Source organism: Gracilinanus agilis, chromosome 3, assembly GCF_016433145.1.
Source record: "Gracilinanus agilis isolate LMUSP501 chromosome 3, AgileGrace, whole genome shotgun sequence".
NCBI classification, from domain to species: Eukaryota; Metazoa; Chordata; class Mammalia; order Didelphimorphia; family Didelphidae; genus Gracilinanus; species Gracilinanus agilis.
In genome coordinates this window covers 295,057,474-295,077,103 of record NC_058132.1, presented here as the reverse complement: position 1 = coordinate 295,077,103, position 19,630 = coordinate 295,057,474, and the positions used below count along the sequence as shown (strand labels likewise).

At 33.4% G+C, this 19,630-nt stretch overlaps 1 protein-coding gene across 1 annotated transcript in view; it reads left to right on the top strand.

Moving 5' to 3' along the window:
• The window catches only part of THSD7B (thrombospondin type 1 domain containing 7B), a 932,487-nt gene that overhangs the window by 593,131 nt on the left and 319,726 nt on the right, over positions 1–19,630 (top strand). The window contains exons 12-13 of the mRNA XM_044666609.1: positions 6,663–6,857; positions 10,774–11,037. Of these exons, the coding sequence (XP_044522544.1) occupies positions 6,663–6,857; positions 10,774–11,037 (459 nt within the window). The remainder of the gene's footprint in view (positions 1–6,662; positions 6,858–10,773; positions 11,038–19,630) is intronic.

Below are 19,630 nucleotides of genomic sequence, written 5' to 3'. Positions count from 1 at the left end.
ACATATATATATATATATAATCTGCCTATAAGATTCTAGACAGGGGTAGGGACCTTCAAATTGGGTTGAGCTCTAATTATCAACCCACTCCATCTGCATATATTTTCTTCTTGTTTTACTTCTATAGTTTGTTGTTGTTTTCTTAACTAGTTTCAAAATTACAAAGGAACTAGCAGATTTCAAAGAGTGCTTAATTAAATGACTCATATAATAGGACGTTGCAAATAAAGAGTTTTGGGTCATTATTTCATGTTAACAGTTATATCAACTTGATTTTGTCTAAAGAAATTAGCATCTTAAACTTTTGGAAACCTGAAAAATATTTTGGTTGGATAAAATTTATTATTATAGAGAGAGTCAGTCACAGTCAACTCTTACTTACTCTTTGGGAATATATTACCTGACACATAGTAGTTGCTTAATAAATGCTTGTTGACTTGGGAGTGGCTATTGAGAAGTGACTATTGGCTAGAAGAAAGACTGACTTGCAGATATATTATAATAAGATTTTTGAGTACATAATGAGAGTATAAAGATGGTGGAACAAAGTGTCATAATTATCAAACTTCTCCCAAAACCTGTCCTATAAAATGGCCACAGAAAATTCCAGGTGAAATCCTGAGTGTAAAATCCATGGAAAAGTCAGAGTGAGGGCTTATTCCAAGTAATGACAACTTAAAGATCTGTAAATACTGGAGTATGACTAGGTGAGAGCATACCACAGGTTTTAGAGAAAGCTCTACCAGTGGGCCTTGGAGTTCAGCATCTCCAACAGTAAAAATGCCAGACATACTAATTCACAGAGACAGAAAGGTGATTCAAAACTTAGACAGAAAAAAATTCCGGATGACTCCTGTGCTAGTACTCTCAGTAGGATCTGATGGCCTTTGGCAGGACCTTCACTTATTACTTATTTCAAGGTCATAATTCTAGGTTGGGAAAGAGCAGTCAGAGTGAAGAAAAAGCAGCAACCCTACCTGAATGAGAACTAGAATGAAGAGTTGGAGGGCATACCTCTCTCTGATTCATTATATCTTGGAAAATGGAAAACTTACAAGCTCCCATATTAAACTACAGAAGTTCAGACTATGTACCTCAGAGGTGAGCTGATGCAAACTCATGACATAAAGTCCAAAGAAATAGGCTAGGAAAAATTTACAAACAAATGAAAAAAAGAACCTGACCACAAAACCTTGTAAGGTGACCAGGAAGTTTAAGAATCAAACTCAAAAGAAGAAAATGACTTGAAAACATCTGTAAGAAAAACTTCAAAGAAAAATATAGATTAGATACAAGTCTGACAAGAATTCCTATATGAGCTAAAGAAAGAGATTTAAAAAGAATAAAAATGATTTTTAAAATCAAGTAAGAGTGGTAAAGGAAAAAAATGGGAAATGAAATGAAAGCAATGTAGGATATACAATGTTCATATATCTCTTTGGATTAATGGTGATAGAAATGTGGCTTCCTGGACACGATAAAAACCATTCTTTCCCTTCCTGTCCTTGCCCTGGACAGTTACAACAGGAAGAAAAAGTCTTCATATCCTCTGTGGGTATACACCTATGTCTCTACATGCTCCACAGTCAGACTATTCCAAAGCAAATATAAATGATGAGTTACCCTTTGTTTCCAAATAACCTATACTGTAAAATTTCTCCATTTTTGTATATAAACAGGATTTTACTGTATAATCTTGAATTGAAATGAAATGAATTAAAAAGTTCAGTTAGAAACTTCCAGGGTCATACTAATTATGCTGATAATAGTTCGTAGATCTTGACAATAAAGTAAGTTATTCATTAAAAGTTTTTTACATGAGTTTATTATCTAGAATGTAATTACTAACCTTGTTCTATAGAAATAGTAGGAAATAAATATCAAAAAATGTTTTCTAATCTATGAGCACTACTTTTAAAAAAAATAAGGTCATTTTTTCTAAAGGTTCTAATGGTGTATTTAATTAAATTTTTTATTAAAATTACCTATCTTATGTCCTTCACATTATTATTATGGAAAAGTTTAAATATGGCACAATAAATTCTCCTAATTGACTCTAGGTTATGTAAGCTTTCAATTAAAACAATATTTTTTTGAAAGCAACTATGGGTCAAGTACTTTGATTTTTTTGCAGCATTTTATAGTAATTTTAATAATGAAAAATAAAGCAAAGCTGATATTCTCAAGCATTTTTATCACCAAACAGTGACAATGGATAGAAAAAATGGTTTTAAAAAAATTAACCTGATAAACAGCAAATAAATGCTCAAATTGACAAACATTACATTTTTACCCATTATGACATCACTATTAATGGTTTGTTCCCAAGGACAATAAGAAAGATTTTGAAATTCTTCAGATTTTCAGAATGTTGAAAAGTATATTCAGGTGGTAACTACTCTTACGTATGATCAAAATAAACTTGTATTTCAGAGTAGTAAATATTATGGGCAAATGAGAGGGATCTCCCATTTAGGCTCTGAAATATATCCTGTTGTAGCATAATAATGATAATATTATAAAAATTATTGTTAGGAAGAAAATGCTTTTAAAACTGGAAAAATGCTTTACAAATATTACTTATTGTTATGCTTTCATTCCAACATTTTCATTGTTATCTCATTTACTACCTGATTGTTGAAGATGTAGGACAAAGTGAGGAGCAAATCATTAAAAAGATAAACTTTTTGTAATAGTAGTTCCCATGGACCCTTCCCAACACTATAAAATAAATGAAGAAAAGATAAAGAATAGATTCCATGTGAATAAATATGTTTTTTAAACCTTTTTAGGCAATAATGTTTGGACAATACTTTTGCCATAATCTTTCCATTATTAAATACACTATAATCTAATACTAATATAAAGGTGATCACAGCTAACATTGAGTTAGTTATTCTAATTCGTTCTCTAGATTACTCAATAGACTCAAATTACATATAAAGGATCACCATGCAGAAGGAAGCCCAATTTGTGGTACACACAGGTGTGACTGACTAAGTTAAGGGATGATTCAAAAGATATGTCAAGGAAAAAAAAGTTGAGAATTTTTCCCTCAAACAATAAAACGAAGAAAACATATACTGAAATAAATGTTTACTTTCTCATCCACATAAAATTTTAAGCAAATAATCTCCAGAAGTATCTCAGGCTTGATGGATATATTAGAAGGGATGTATGCTTTCATCCATCTTTACTATCACATAATATCATACATCTGAAAATTCTATAGATAGAAAATCTTATTATGATTACTGTTGGTTGATTATATGGTTAAAAATTTGATTCGGTAAAGATAAGTTTTTTACCATGTATATGTCAGAAGTATCCACTCTTCCTTGAAAGATAAAATAAATATAACCTTCTTTAATGATCCTCTAATTATTAATATCAGTCAAGCTTAACATAAAACAGGGATCTGCATTTATATTAAAGGGTTTTGCCCCTGCTATTGAGAAATGAATTCAAAGTTAGGAATTCATACAAGTTGTAGACAGAGTTGCAGGAGGTGTTTTATGATTCAAGAAGTTGGTAGACAGAATTTTACAAAACCAGAATTATAGGACTTGCTTGAAAGGAGTATTAGAAAACAAAGACAAAAAAAAAAAGATTTTCCAATCTTTGCGCATTGCTAAGGCAAAAAGTAAAGTTCATTCAAAGAAAGAGCCTTTACATTTGGTGTGAAACATTTGATCCTTTTTTATTTTTGACTTGGAGCTCATTACAACATGACCTAGAGCAGAACAGATCCTTTTTTATGAGATTAATAATCACTCAAAAGTGTTTGATTGAAATAAATCCATGGGGAAAACTTAGTACATGAACAACATCAATTTAAAAATTCAGCAAGTATTTGTTAGGTATCTACTATGTTGCTATAAAAAAGCTGAAGTTACAATTAAAAAAAAAACAATTCTGGTTTCATGGATCTTACATTTAACTGAAGGGAAAACATTTACAAAGATAAGTTTTTATAGAATGTATGCAAAATGCTTTAATGTCGGTATGAGGAAAAATCACAAATAAGAGAAAATACTTAAACTTAAGCTTTAAAAGGAGTTAGGAATATCATGTGGCAGAGGTGAAGAGTGATATGCAACTGGTTGGAAATCTGTTGATCATGTCTCTCAGCACATGTGTCTTGGAAAGTTTTTGCAAATGTGTAATGACCTGAACACAAAACTGAACATTAGATGAATAGACAATGGTATTGTTGGGTTTTTATTTGGTTGCTTCTTGTGTTTTTTTTTAAAATCCCAAGCTTCAAGCTAAAACATTCATCTTTTTAATATTAATAATCTTCTATCACTGTGATAAAACTACAAATCCTGAGGCACCACAATCTCTGAAGAATTGAAGATTGAGATCACTGGAATGGCAATGAAAATGTAGATGATAGGCCTACAAAGGCTACAGATGCAGAATTATGCATAAAAGATGTCATTAATGATGTTATTAAAATGCATGATCTGATTGTATATGTAAAATCTGTTTTGGACTGTTTACTATCACATGGAAGAGGAAGAAAAAGGTAAAGAGTGAATGAACTAGGACAGAAAGGATGGGAAAAATTCAAAACACAAACATTTTAATGATTATTAAAAATATTAATGTATATTAAAACTAAAAAGTAAAAGTAAAAACAATTAAGGAAAAATATAATAGTATTAAAATATATGTTTCAGAAAAAATATGGGTGATTCAATAAGATAAATGGATAATGAGCAAAAAACTTGCAAGCTCATTGAGTACCATATAATACCAATATGAGAAAGAACCCTAGTATATTAGGTGTCTCCCTTCTTTTGAACTCATTGTAGGATGTGGACAAGCACCAAATAGCTGGAAATCTGGGAAATTTTCATTTTGAGTAGAAAACGTGGATTTTTTATATTTCTATTTTGCTCTTTGGTTCTAAGATATCTTGGCAATTTTTTTTACAGTATCTTAAAATATAATGTCTAGTCTCTTTTTTGTTTTAGTCATGGCAGTTATTCTTAAATTTTCCCCCCTCTCTGTTTTCCAGGTTGGTTGTTTTTGATATGAGATTTTACTCATTTTCTTACATTTTTTAGCACTTTGACCTTGTCTCATAGAGTCATTAGCATACATTTAATCCATTCCAATTTTCTAGGCATTCATAGTTTGGACAAGGGTTTGAAACTCTGGTAACAAGCTGTTAATTACCTTTCTACTTCTTTCTTCTCTAGTTCTCATTTTTTCTCTTTTTTTTACCCCTTAAGTACTCTCATTCCATCTATAATATAAGCATTTTAACTCTTTCTTCATCTCCTCCTCACAGACTAGTTGAGTTTGTACTTAAACTGTTTTTTCCAAAGCAATGCATATAAATGTTCTGGAGTCATTTTCTTCTGAGTTTGTGTATTGAGCATCCCTCTCACCACAATAACTCATTGTTGTAAAGTTCTTTTCTATTTGCCTATTCTTCCAGCCTACTTCCTGACTTTATATTTGATGTTAGGGATGAACTTTGGCTCATTTCTTGAGGAAAGACTCAGGTTGGTCCTTCTTGAATTATTGCTCCTTTCTTGAGTTACTGAGTGTGATGCTATTCCAGGATTTCAGGGACAGACTAGGGATCCAGCTTTCAGTGTACTCAAAGGATTCTGATCCCGAACAAAGTGAGATTGCTTCCTGCCTAGACTGCCTTCTGTAAATTCCTGACCTGAGTTTGGGTCTGTACAAGAATAGACTATTGCTGGAATCAGCCCCTATCAGCTACCTGGAAAGTTCTTGGCTCAGAGCAGCAAAACTGCAACCTCCTCTTTGTTCAGGCGCTATCTTAGTTATTAGAAGTGAGTCCATGCTTTCCAGATTTTCCACATTCTACCCAGGGGTTCTGAGGATGCCCCTTCTCACTCTACTCTGGATCTGCAACCAAGCACTGGGGTAGTGGGCAATTAAGTTGGTATTTGGCATTTAATTTTTGTGATTTTTTGTGAGATTTCCTACCTATACTAGTAATAAGAGTAACATTTCATTGGTTGATTTGGTAATAGGTTATCCAACATCTCCATTTTGGCTCTCTCTGCCTCTGTATCTGTAATGAGCTTTTGCTTTTCTTCTGCCTCTCAGAATCCTTAGCTAAGTTCAAACCTCATCTCATGTGCTTATCTCCATTCAGAAGTCTTTGCTGATCACATCAGTTGTTAATATTCCCTCTCTCTGAAATTTTATTTACTTATCCTAGTATATCTTCCTAATAAACACTTCATACACAAGGCCTGGTTCATTATTATCTTTGTGCATTCATATATAACAATACTTGTATGTAATAGGTGTTCAGGAATGTTACTAACTGGTATTTATTTAGTAGCTCTTTCAAGTTGCAAAGTAATTTTACATCTATTATTATTATTATTACTATTATATTATTTATTACATTATATTATTTTATTTGAGTCTCATGTACATGTCATGTAAATATTAGAATTTTTTTTGTTAGCCTCAATTTACAGATTCAGAAACTAAGATTTTGGGAAATTTAGTGAATTAGCAGAAGTTACAGAGATCAAAACTATTCAGGGCAGTAGTTGAATGCTGGTTTTCCTGACTGCACTCCCTGTGGACAAGTCACACCACTTAATAAATGTTTGTAATATTAAATTGAATTAATAATCTGACACTTTTTAAAATTTTAGATATCACATGTCTCTCTGATGATAACCAGTCTGCAGAAATGATTGACTGCCTTAAGTGGGCAGGGGACATGCCTCCCCTTGTGCAAGAATGTCATGTTGCCTGCCGAGATGACTGCATGTTCACCCCTTGGTCAAAATTCACCCCATGCTCAACAGATTGTGACACAGTGAGGACCCGCCGCCGACAGCTGACAGGTAGGGTCTGATTCTCATATTTGAATGTCAGATAATGAAATAGTGTTTGAAGAAATTCTGTACCACTGTAAGATATCTGATTTATTTTGGCATCTACTTGGGAAGTTCCTTCAGGAGTCTACCATGCTAAAATGGAATTTTTTTCAACAGTGATCTTGTACTAAGAGAATTTTTTGTTTTCTTTTTAGATTATCTTAGTATTCCCCTCTCAGGGTAGTCATAATTTGAGATCTAAGAATTATAAGAAATGTAACAAATAGCCAAAGAAGAAGAAAACTGAACATAACTGGAAGCATTAAACATTATCGTTTAACAACATATGCACTATTATAATGTTAGTAGCCTCAATTTGGTAACTTTTTCTTCATATACACAATTTCAAAGCATATCACAAGCTCAAATCTTGGTAACTTTCTGCAATTAAATTAGCCAACTGAATTTTGGAACATGTTGTACAGTTTTCAAAAATACTTATCTTTGAGGTTTGTGAGTCCCTATTTATCTCCTCATCTTCCAAATGAGAACATTGAGTCAGATGATATAGTGTCTCTCCTAGCTCTAAATCTGTAATATGATATATGATATTATGTAAGAGTTTATTATATTTATTGAATAAAACCACCACTGATATTTCTGCCAATTTGATGGACAGACATTTTTGTTGACTTTTCACTATTTCATATGTTCCCATAAGTGTTCTAAATTTTTTGAAAGCGTAATACTTCTAAATTATTTGATAGGACTTGGAGTACATAAATATTAAGAAGTTACTGGGCACTTTAAAACATTTGTTCACCTTCACACACAAATGGCACATAAACAATTGATACATGTATATATAAATATTATTAAATTTTAAACAACACTAATCCTCCAAGACCCTCTAAGATAAGAAGGTATTTTCTTTTAAAGGGAGAAGTTTGTATTAATTGGCAATTAGTTCATCTGTCTTGATGATTTCCATTTTATATCTGAACATGGAAAGTGGGAAAAATGTGAAGTCCTATGAGATTTCTTCATTTTTATTCTGAATATGGTGGGCTGTAGGGTTTGTAAAACTTTAATGAATTTGAATTTATGCAATATGCTTTTTATGTAAATATTGGAGTTGTTCATTTTCAGAACCATTTAAAACAAGCATTACTCAGTCTAAAAGGTTCTTTTATTTTGGATTCTAAGCAAATTTAGAATTTCTTTTATAAATTATTAACTTGAAGGTCTATAACAAGTTGCTTGATATTACAGTGAATCTGTAGTATGACAAAACAAATCATTAATTCACATGTATAAATGATGGTGTGAAAGGGGACAAATTAGTTGCCAAAGGAAAAAATATCAAACTAATAATTTAGTATCTTAGTAGGTAAATCAACTCATTGGTTTTAATTTTTTTCCACTTTTCAGCTAATTGCTTTAATATTACAAACCTGTGTTTACTATAAGTGAGTTGGAACTAATATATAAAGGGAAGTTTCAAACAATGTGAATATCTCTATTTGGGACTAGATTTTCTCTTTCCTACTGTTTGCCATCATGTGATGGTAAGTCATAATGTAGTAGGTGATTAAAATAGCTTTTAACATCTATCTGCTATCATCATCAAATCAGATGGAATCTACTTTCCAATACTCATGAAACAACTCATGATTCATTCATTATTCTAGTGGACATTCTAGTGAGCTTCTTTATGGTGGACCTGTGCAGTCCCACAATCCCCAAATGGCCTCTGGCTTAAACATTGAGTTGCAAATATGAAACTATGGTTCAGTTTTTTTTCAAATAGAAGCAAAAAAAAATAGCATCAAAATCTATCTACTCTATTCACTGAATTCTGTTGCTAATGGAACATTACATTTTCAGTATGCCTTAAAGCTGTCCTTTAAAGTATTTTGACCATTTATATTAGGGTTAATGATCCTATTTAATTCATTCACTTGTCACTAGAGGAAAACAAAGTTAAATAATAAAAGACTTAATGGGACTTAACTTTATTCAAAGTTTGGATTGAGGATTTAATGAGACATCAAGGTAGAGGGTAGTATTATACTTTGCTCTTCAATTTCCAGTTGCAATTAGTGGCCATGAGCATCATCACATTCCATGAAGCCACCAATTAAAGAAATATCGCATATATCAATGACTTTTTCAATGAAAAAAAATATATACATATATATATATATGTAGATATTTTACAAAGTCAAGGGATTATTGAAATTGAAAACTCCAAAATTAAAGGTTAGCATAATATACATACTCTACTTCCAATAAGCACATAGAAATGCTAATTGGCTAATCTCTCATCAGGGTGTCACAGTGGATAAAGTTCTGGGCCTGTAGTCAGGAAAACTCATCTTTTGAGTTTCTGGTCAAGCCACTTAACTCTGTTTGCCTTAGTTTCCTCATCTGTTAAATAATCTGGAAAAGCAAATGGCAAACCACATCAATATCTATGCCAAGAAAACTCCAAACTGGGTTACAAAGAGTCAGACACAACTGAAATGAATGAACAACAAAAATCATTTACAACATCCCCACACCTTTCCAACCTCTTCCACCACTTAATAGATAAGGAAACTTGAGTCCTGTAGAGTTGTGACATTTATTTGCATAGCTTAATTAGTGACTGTCACTCTATACTTTGTGCTCAGCACCTTGTTTTCTCTATGATATCACAGACTAATAGACATGGTACTGATAGAAAAATGGTGAACTCATTTGTCAACTTCAACCCCCCAAAATCCTTGAAAACATCCAAGCACTTTCTTTTGCTATATGCAAGTGAAAACAACCCTCTAATTCTATTAAAATACCCAATGAGAAAGAGAACACTAAATTAGGAAAGCGAAGATTTATTTTCAACTCTGGTAAAATGCTGTTGGCATTAAAACATCATCAATATCCATTCCAATCTGGAATTTACTAAACAACATCCATGCTTGCCACTCTTTACAGCCAAGATGATTTAATCTGCTATAATGGATTCCAGCTATAAAGGACCAGTGTTGGAAGTGAGAGAAGAATATGACAGTGGGAGAAAAATGAGCCAAAAAAAAATCCAAATAACTTATTTAGCAAATATCCTTCAAAATGCAAGATGTTACTTCTAATCACGATAGGCTCTACACAATTATGGATGATTATTTTTATATTTTTTGCATTTTATATTTTTTGTAGTATATCTATTTAATTCTGCTTTACAGTCATTAAAAACAAAAAAGGTTACTGCTTAGTTGACCATTCTGTGGATCTCCTTGGCAACCATTGATTGCAAGGGGAATAGAGACAAAGTAATCAATTTGTTTTCATCAGCTAATTATGGGGAAAATGATATTACATAAAGTTACCAAGAATTTCTTAGCAGTACAATTACTATAGCAGACTTGTTTTAAGGGCTTAGTGCATTTTAGTGCCATTCTCCAACATAAGACAATTTTTTGAATTCCCTTAAGTACTTTAGTTGCCCTAGGAGATGCTGCTTCTTTTTTTTCTTTAAAAAATTATTAATATATTTTCTTTCCATCACTGTCTTTATCAAATACATCCCTCTTCCTTCCTTTACTGAGAAAACTCATTCCTATAATAAAGAATGTTAGATCAGAGGGAAAAAAAGAGTTCCCCTTGGAGATGGTTCTGATGTCACAGACTTTACAGACATGGAGAGAGAAAGATAGACACACAGAGAAAGGTAAATAGATGCAGAGAAAAGAGAGAGACAGAGAAAGGGAGGAAGGGAGGAAGGGAGGAAAGTGATTGGGGCAGGCTTTCGTAGGGAAATAATTTGTATTTAAAATGAAGATTATTTGATATTAAATTAAAATACAGTTTTAATTCACTAAATGCCCTTAAGTACAAGCAATGTGATCATCCTTTAACAAAAGCATCAACTGTGACATTAACATGTCTTTTATTGTAATAGGAAAGAGCAGAAAGAAGGAAAAATGCCAGAATGCTGAAGTTTATCCTCTTGTGGAAACTGAAGCCTGTCCCTGTGAAGTGTTCACCTCCCAGCCCCATGGCAACTGGTCTGAGTGCATTCTTCCAGAGGGTAAAAAGGAGTCTCAGAGAGGCCTGAGGTTGCGTGGAGACACTAAAACCTGTGGAAAAGGGGTGCGCCTACAAGCCATAGTTTGCTCTGATAAAAATGGACGGCTTGTTGACCCATCTTATTGCAGCAGCTCAGGTAAGGGAATGAATGAATGAAACTAATGGTTTTGATTTATATAGCACACAGTGCTATGCCTATTATTCTTATAGACAGTTTACCATTACAAAGAATGAAGAGGGAAAAGAAGGGTTATTATAATTATGCCCATTATCCACATGAGAAAATGGAGACACAGAAAGCTTCTGTCTTGTCTAAGTTCAATCAGATGGTCAGGAACAAAACTGAAGTTAGTCCCCTTATGTACTAATGACTAGTCTCTTTTTTTCTCATTCTGCTATTCTGTCTTTCACAACAAAAATAAAACTGCAAACTAGCATGTAGCTTCTTCTGGCTATTTAGTTTGTGATTGTTCAGTTCCTTCCTGTGATTCTTCTCATTATTATGTTAACTTTTGATCATTTTGCTGCATGTTGATTACCAGATGGTTATTAGAATAGGACTTTAGACAGGATTTAAAACTCGAAACAGGTGACAAAAATTTTTTTGTAATACATTTGCCAAATCAGGCTTAGACCACAAGTGATGATTTGTGTATCTGTGTTGGATATCTGTGTGTTATTTGCTACTTAATAAATGAATTTCTTTAAAGCCTGGATTAGGATTAAAATATAAGAAAATGTTAAATAATCATAAAGCATAAAAATAAGGTGAAGGTGGTATAACATGCCTAAATTGAATGGCTTAGAAAAAAGATTAACAAAAGTAAAAATAACAGACCGTATTGCCATTTATTTTTAGAAAAGTTTAACCAATCATGAGGAGCCTGAAAGAACCCAGACCAGTGGACACTTACTCTTCTCACCAGAGATGTGGCAAGACAAAATCAAATTTAGGTTATAAGCTAATAATGAGTTTAAGCAGATTTCAGTAGTGATCACCTCTATGTAAGAAGTACCATCAAATAGTGTTCAAACATATCTCCAGGTGATTGACAGAGAAGCATATGTATCTTGTCAGAGATAGGATGGGCCATAAGAGCTGAATGAGGCAGATGTGATTAGATATGACAAAAATGTTGTTGTTTTATATTGCGTAAGAATATTTCTTTGCTGTAAGAGTTTTATTTGGGGTGTGGGGAGAAGGGAAGGAAGAGAGTTGTTGGTGACTGACTTCTCACCTCTCCTATTGAAATGCTTTCCTAATCCTACTTACAGCTTACAAAATAATTTTCCTTGGTTCTGATCTGAACAGGTTACTCCTTTACTAAATTGACTCTTATAATTCCCTGTTACTTCTATTAGAAAAGGTAAAACCCTCTCTTGTTTTTAAAGCTCTTCACAATTTAACCTGAAACTATGATTATTATATTTTTTTCTGAAACCCTTAACTTGTGTTTTAGAATCTAAAAAGTACTGATTCCACAGCAGGAGCAATATGGGCTAGGCAGTGAGATTTAAGTGGCCTGCCCAGGGATTATATGAACCTCCTAGGGTGTCTGAGATGTCTATAGGTCTGGCTCTTAATCCACTGAACTACTTAATGCCTCAGCCTACCTTTCAATCTCATTTACTATACATAACTCTCTTCCCTGTATTTTATAGTCTAACCAAAGTAGCCTTAATATTTCTCATGTTCAACACTTTTACTTTCTCTTTGCCTTCACATTGCCTGTTTCCTATGTCTGGAATGCTCCTCCTTTTCATCTCCAACTCTTAGTGTCTTCATTTTCTTTGAGACATAGCTGACGCATCACCTTCTTTTGGACACCTTTCCTGATTCCCCACAATACTATTACTGTTCCTCATTTACTACTGTGAACTTCATTATGTTGTATTTATTCTGCAATACTTAACATATGCACATCTTGTGTCTTTTAATTTAATAGGAACTTCATGAATAGAATGACAATTTTACTCTCATCTTTAAATTCCTATCACCTAATAGAGCCCCTGGTACATAATAGGTGCTTAATTTTAAAATTTTATTTATTTATTTATTCAGAATATTTTTCCATGGTTACATGATTCATGATTTTTTCACCCCTCTTCTCTCCCAGCTCCCGGCACTAACAAGCAATTCCACTGGGCTATATATGTATCATTGTTCAAAACTTATTTCCATGTTATTCATATTTGCAGTAGAGGGATCTTTTAACATCCAAACTCCAATCGTATCCCCATTGAACCATGTGATCAATCATATGTTTTTCTTCTGCATTTCTGTTCCCTGTTTTTTCTCTGAATGCGGATAGTGTTCTTTCTCATAAACTTCTCTGGATTGTCTTGGTTCATTGCACTGCTGCTAGTAGAAAATTCTGTTACATTTGATTATGCCATATTATATCAGTCTCTATGTACAATGTTCTTCTGGTTCTGCTCCTTTCCTTCTGCATCAATTACTGGAGGTTTTTCCAGTTCACATAGAAATCCTCCAGTTCATCATTACTTTCAGCAATTGAAACCACAACTTTTTCAGCCATTCCCCAATTGAAGGGACACCCCTTCATTTTCCAATTTCTTGCCACCACAAAGAGCATGACTGAATATTTTTGTACAAATATTTTTCCTTATTATTTCTTTGGGGTGCAAACCCAGCAGTGGTATGGCTGGATCAAAGGGCAGCAGTCTTTTGAAACCCTTTGGGCATAGTTCCAAATTGCCTTCTGGAATGGTTGAATCAATCCACAAATCCATCAGCAATGCATTAAACAACCCAATTTTGCCTCATCCCCTCCAATATTAGGTGCTTAATAAATGTTTATTTATTTATTTATTTATTTATTTAGAGGTATTAATTAAATTATTTAAAATTAGAAAATTAGCCTAAAATTAATTATGTAAGTGAACATTCATGACCAGAATAGGAGGGATGTCATGTAGAAAGGAATGTGAGACAGATATCCTGGATATTTCATTGGTATCCTCATGGTGTTAAATCTATCAGGAAGACTTCTGCAGTTTCTTGGGTGTTACATGATCATAATTGGAAGAATCCTTGGATATATATCATCTAGTGTAAACTCTTCACTATATAGATAAGAAATTTTATGTCTAGAAAGCATAAGTGCTTTGCACAAGGTTGATATTTGCTCTTAAGTCTTTTGATTACAACTCTTATACTCTTTCTATTATGTCTACTAGCCCTTCTATGGAAATTTTATAAAAATAAATGGATAAGATACACGAAATGAAAAAGCACTGAGGGGATGGTTGCCAACACCATTAATGGGAAAGTACCTTTACCAAGGAGATCATAGATCTATGAAAAAAGCCAAAAAAAAGGATATATTCAGTAGAGAAAATTTATTTTAAATACACATTGTCCCTAACCTTGAGCAACTTCCAAGTATGCGATGTAAAATTTTTTTAAAGCATTATATATCATCTTGTAAGTGAATTCAAAAGCAAATAGAGTTCTAAGGGTCTGAGGTGTTCAGTATGCAGTGACCCAGGAAGAGCCTTTGAGGTATTCAATCTGGATGGCTTTTTATAGAATATATCTTCCTTAAAGATTTGTTTTAAGGCCAGCTGAGTGGCTCAATAGATTGGGAGCCAGGCCTACAGACGGATTCAAATCTGACCTCAGACACTTCCTAGCTGTCTTACCCTCAGCAAGTCACATTGCCTAGCCCTTACCACTCTTCTGCCTTAGAACTAATACTTAGTATTGATTCTAAGACAGAAGATAAGAGTTAAAAAGAAATTATTTTAGTCTAATTTTTAAATGAAAACAGAGTGAATTAAAATAATTGATGAAGGGATATGACAACATTATTTATGCAGGCATTCTCCATTACAAAAAATGCCTTTTAGTCAAGTGATCTGATATTTGGAGGGGAAAGGTAGGGTCAGAAGGATTAAGCAGCTATAATGAAATCTTATGTTTTATCTATAGATTAGTTTTATCCTGCCTACTGATGATTAAAATTGATTCTAAATCATTTCTTTATTGATCCTATTTAAAGTAATTGATTTTGTCCTATAACTGCTTTTGTTCTATAACTGCATGGATCATGGTTTTTTTTTCCTATGAATTTAGTTCAGAATTCAACAGCCTGTAACAGATTAAGTGTAAAATTCCACCTTTTCTTCCCAAAAGGAATTTGCTAGCCTTGTTAACTGTATGAGCAAAAAAAAGAGGTGGGGGTGGCATATTTGTACCTGATAATCTTCATGCAACCAAGCTATTTTTCAAGAATGTCTGGTTTGCTTTCTAAAAGTCTGTACCACTATCTTACACCTGGACTCTAATAATGATTACTTCTTAGTTTTATGAGAGAAGAAGGGATGGAGAGTTTGTTGCTAGCCCCATCACCAAACTTCTAAATAATCACATTGTTCTCTGTGCTTTAGCTCTGTAGCCAGTCATTTTATTTTCCATTCCATGATGTCACCCATACTGTTCTCTTTATTCATTAATCACCAAAACCTATAAAGGAGTAAATGTTCTCTTGCTCAAGATCTTTGGCAAAAATGGAGGCAAGCCACTGATTCTTTTATTGACAGGTTACATGCCCCTGCTAATAAATATTATCTTGCCTGGAAATCTGCCTCATTTTATGCTGTTTGGTTCAAATTCTTTTGAAATACTGCCTATAACTTCTAGTGCCTTAAATACTCTAATAAATTTATGATCTCATCAATATTTAAGTTTCCTCCAAGGATCCAAATAGCAACCTTTCTTTGCCTGCACATCTTCTCCAATTCTTGTCTATGTTCTCACATACTCATGACATTGTATCCATCGAAAATGTTAGAACTCTTCCTTACTTTCTCCTGTCATCACATTGCTAGGATAACGGTTTGGTTTCCACCTATCATCTCTTTTCTATGTAACCAACACATATTGTTGTCCTATGATACATATCTGCTGAGTTATTTTATTCCTCATCTTCCTTGGAGATCTTCATTGGTTATAAATTGTTACATACTCAAATCTACTACTATGTTTCCATGCCCATATTGGTGATACTTAAAAAAAACCATAATAACAAATTATAGTAGGCTTTTATATTCTGTCTTATTGCCATAACATTATAAGAATGCTAATATTAAAAACACAAGCTTTGCTTCCCTTTCCATTTTTTGAAAATATTAGCATAACATGATTTCAAAAGATGAAGAGAAGCTAATATGCCTTTGTCTAATAAACTGATGAAACAGGAATCCAATTTTTTTTTGTATATGCGCTGTGAGTGTATCTGTGTATGACTAATCATTAAAACCTTTGATATTACTGAGTTCTTCAAATATTAACCTAACTAGTGTTATTGTTATCACAAAGTCTCTATTAAGTACTTGTTTTGTAAGTATAGACACATTCTATATTCTTAAGATCAATATATTACATTTTTAATTCTTTTAAACATTTATTAATACTCATTTTTAACCTGTTTACATGTTTCATGCCCCTACTTTCCCCTTCACCCCCGCTCTCCCCCCACCCATGGCCAACGCACATTTCCACTGGTTGTAACTTGTGTCCTTGTTCAAGACCTATTTCCAAATTGTTGGTAGTTGCATTGGTGTGGTAGTTTCGAGTCCACATCCCCAATCATGTCCGCCTCAGCCCATGCGTTCAAGCAATTGTTTATCTTCTCTGTTTCCTCTCCTGCAGTCCTTCCTCTGAATGTGGGTAGCGTTCTTTACCATAAATCCCTCAGAATTGTCCTGTGTCATTGCTTTCTGCTGGTACAGGAGTCCATTGCATTCGATTTCACCATAGTATATCAGTCTCTGTGTACAGTGTTCTTCTGGCTCTGCTCTTTTGCTCTGCATCAGTTCCTGGAAGTCTTTCCAATTCACATGGAATTCCTCCAGTTCATTATTCCTTTGAGCACAATAGTATTCCATCACCAGCATATACCACAGTTTGTTCAGCCATTCCCCAATTGAAGGACATACCCTCCTTTTCCAGTTCTTTGCCAGCACAAAAAGCGCAGCTATAAATATTTTTGTACAAGTCTGTTTATCTATGATCTCTTTGGGGTACAAACCCAGCAATACTATGGCTGGATCAAAGGGCAGGCATTCTTTTATAGCCCTTTGAGCATAGTTCCAAATTGCCAGCCAGAATGGTTGGATCAGTTCACAACTCCACCAGCAATGCATCAATGTCCCAATTTTGCCACATCCCCTCCAACATTCATTACTCTCCCCTTCTTTCATTTTAGCCAATCTGCTAGGTGTGAGGTGATACCTCAGAGTTGTTTTGATTGGCATTTCTCTAATTATTAGAGATTTAGAACACTTTCTCATGTGCTTATTGATACTTTTGATTTCTTTACCTGAAAAATGCCTATTCATGTCTCTTGCCCATTTTTCAATTGGGGAATGGCTTGATTTTTTTTATACAATTGATTTAACTCCTTGTATATTTGAGTAATTAGACCTCTGTCAGAGTTTTTTGTTATAAAGATTTTTTTCCCAATTTGTTGTTTCCCTTCTAATTTTGACTACATTGTTTTTGTTTTTACAAAAGCTTTTTAGCTTAATATAATCAAAACCATTTAATTTACATTTTGTAATTTTCTCTAACTCTTGCTTGGTTTTAAAATCTTTCTTTTCCCAGAGATCTGACAGGTATACTATTTTGTGTTCACTTAACTTATTTATAGTTTCCAGCTTTATATTCAAGTCATTCACCCATTCTGAATTTATCTTGGTGTAAGGTGTGAGATATTGATCTAAATCTAATCTCTCCCATATTGTTTTCCAAATTTCCCAGCAGTTTTTGTCAAATAGTGGATTCATGTCCCAAAAGTTGGGCTCTTTGGGTTTATCATACACTGTCTTGCTGATGTCATTAACCCCAAGTCTATTCCACTGATCCTCCCTTCTGTCTCTTACCCAGTACCATATTATTTTGATTACTGCTGCTTTATAGTATAGTTTAATATCTGGTACTGCTAGGCCCCCTTCCTTCACATTTTTTTCATTATTTGCCTTGATATTCTTGATCTTTTGTTATTCCAAATGAAATTTATTATGTTTTTCCTAATTCAGTAAAGAAGGTTTTTGGTAATTTGATAGGTATGGCGATAAATAGGTAAATTAATTTGGGTAGAATGGTCATTTTTATTATGTTAGCTCGTCCTACCCATGAACAATTAATGGCTTTCCAATTGTTGAGCTCCAGTTTTATTTGTTTGGAAAGTGTTTTGTAGTTGTTTTTGTATAATTGCTGTATTTCTTTTGGTAGATAGATTCCCAAGTATTTTATATTGTCTAGGGTGATTTTGAATGGTGTTTCTCTTTCTACATCTTGCTGCTCTAATGTGTTGGAAATATATAGAAATGCTGATGATTTATGTGCATTTATTTTGTATCCTACAACTTTGCTGAAGTTGTTGATTATTTCTACAAGCTTCTTAGTTGATTCTCTAGGATTTTTTAAGTAGACCATCATATCATCTGCAAAGAGTGATAGCTTAGGGGGCAGCTGGGTAGCTCAGTGGATTGAGAGCCAGGCCTAGAGATAGGAGGTCCTAGGTTCAAATCCGGCCTCAGACACTTACCAGCTGTGTGACCCTGGGCAAGTCACTTGACCCCCATTGCCTACCCTTACCAATCTTCCACCTATAAGTCAATGCACAGAAGATAAGGGTTTAAAATTAAAAAAAAGAGTGATAGCTTAGTCCCCTCATTGCCTATTTTGATATCTTCAATTTCTTTTTCTTCTCTAATTGCTATTGCTAATGTTTCTAGTACTTTGTTGAATAATAGAGGTGATAAATGGGCATCCTTGTTTCACTCCTGATCTTATTGGGAAGGCTTCTAATTTATCCCCACTGCATATGATGCTTGTTGATGGTTTTAGGTATATACTGTTTATTAATTTTAGGAAGGGTCCTTCTATTCCTATACTTTTCAATGTTTTCAATAGGAATGGATGCTGTATTTTGTCAAAGGCTTTTTCAGCATCTATTGAGATAATCATGTGATTTTTGTTTGTTAGACTGTTGATATGGTCAATTATGTGGATGGTTTTCCTAATGTTGAATCATCCTTGCATTCCTGGTATAAATCCCACCTGATCATGGTGGATGATCTTCTTAATTACTTGCTGGAGTCTCTTTGCTAATATTCTATTTAAGATTTTTGCATCTATGTTCATTAGGGAGATTGGTCTATAGTTTTTCTTTCTCTGTTTTTGGTCAACCTGGCTTTGGGATCAGTACCATATTTGTGTCATTAAAGGAATTTTATAGGACTCCTTCTTTGCTTATCATATCAAATAATTTGTATAGTATTGGGATTAGTTGCTCTTTGAGTGTCTGATAGAATTCACTTGTGAATCCATGAGACCCTGGCGATTTTTTCTTAGGGAGTTCTTTGATGGCTTGTTCAATTTCTTTTTCTGATATGGGATTATTTAGGTATTCTATTTCTTCTGCTGTTCATCTAGGCAATTTATATTTTTGTAAATATTCGTCCATATCTCCTAAATTGTTATAGTTGTTGCCATATAATTGGTTGCAATAGTTCTTAATGATTGCCTTAATTTCCTCTTCATTATAGGTGAGGTCTCCTTTTTCATCTTTAGTACTGTCAATTTGGTTTTCTTCTTTCCTTTTTTTTATGAGATTGACTAGTACTTTGTCTATTTTATCTGTTTTTTCAAAATACCAGCTTCTAGTCTTATTTATTAATTCAATAGTTCTTTTACT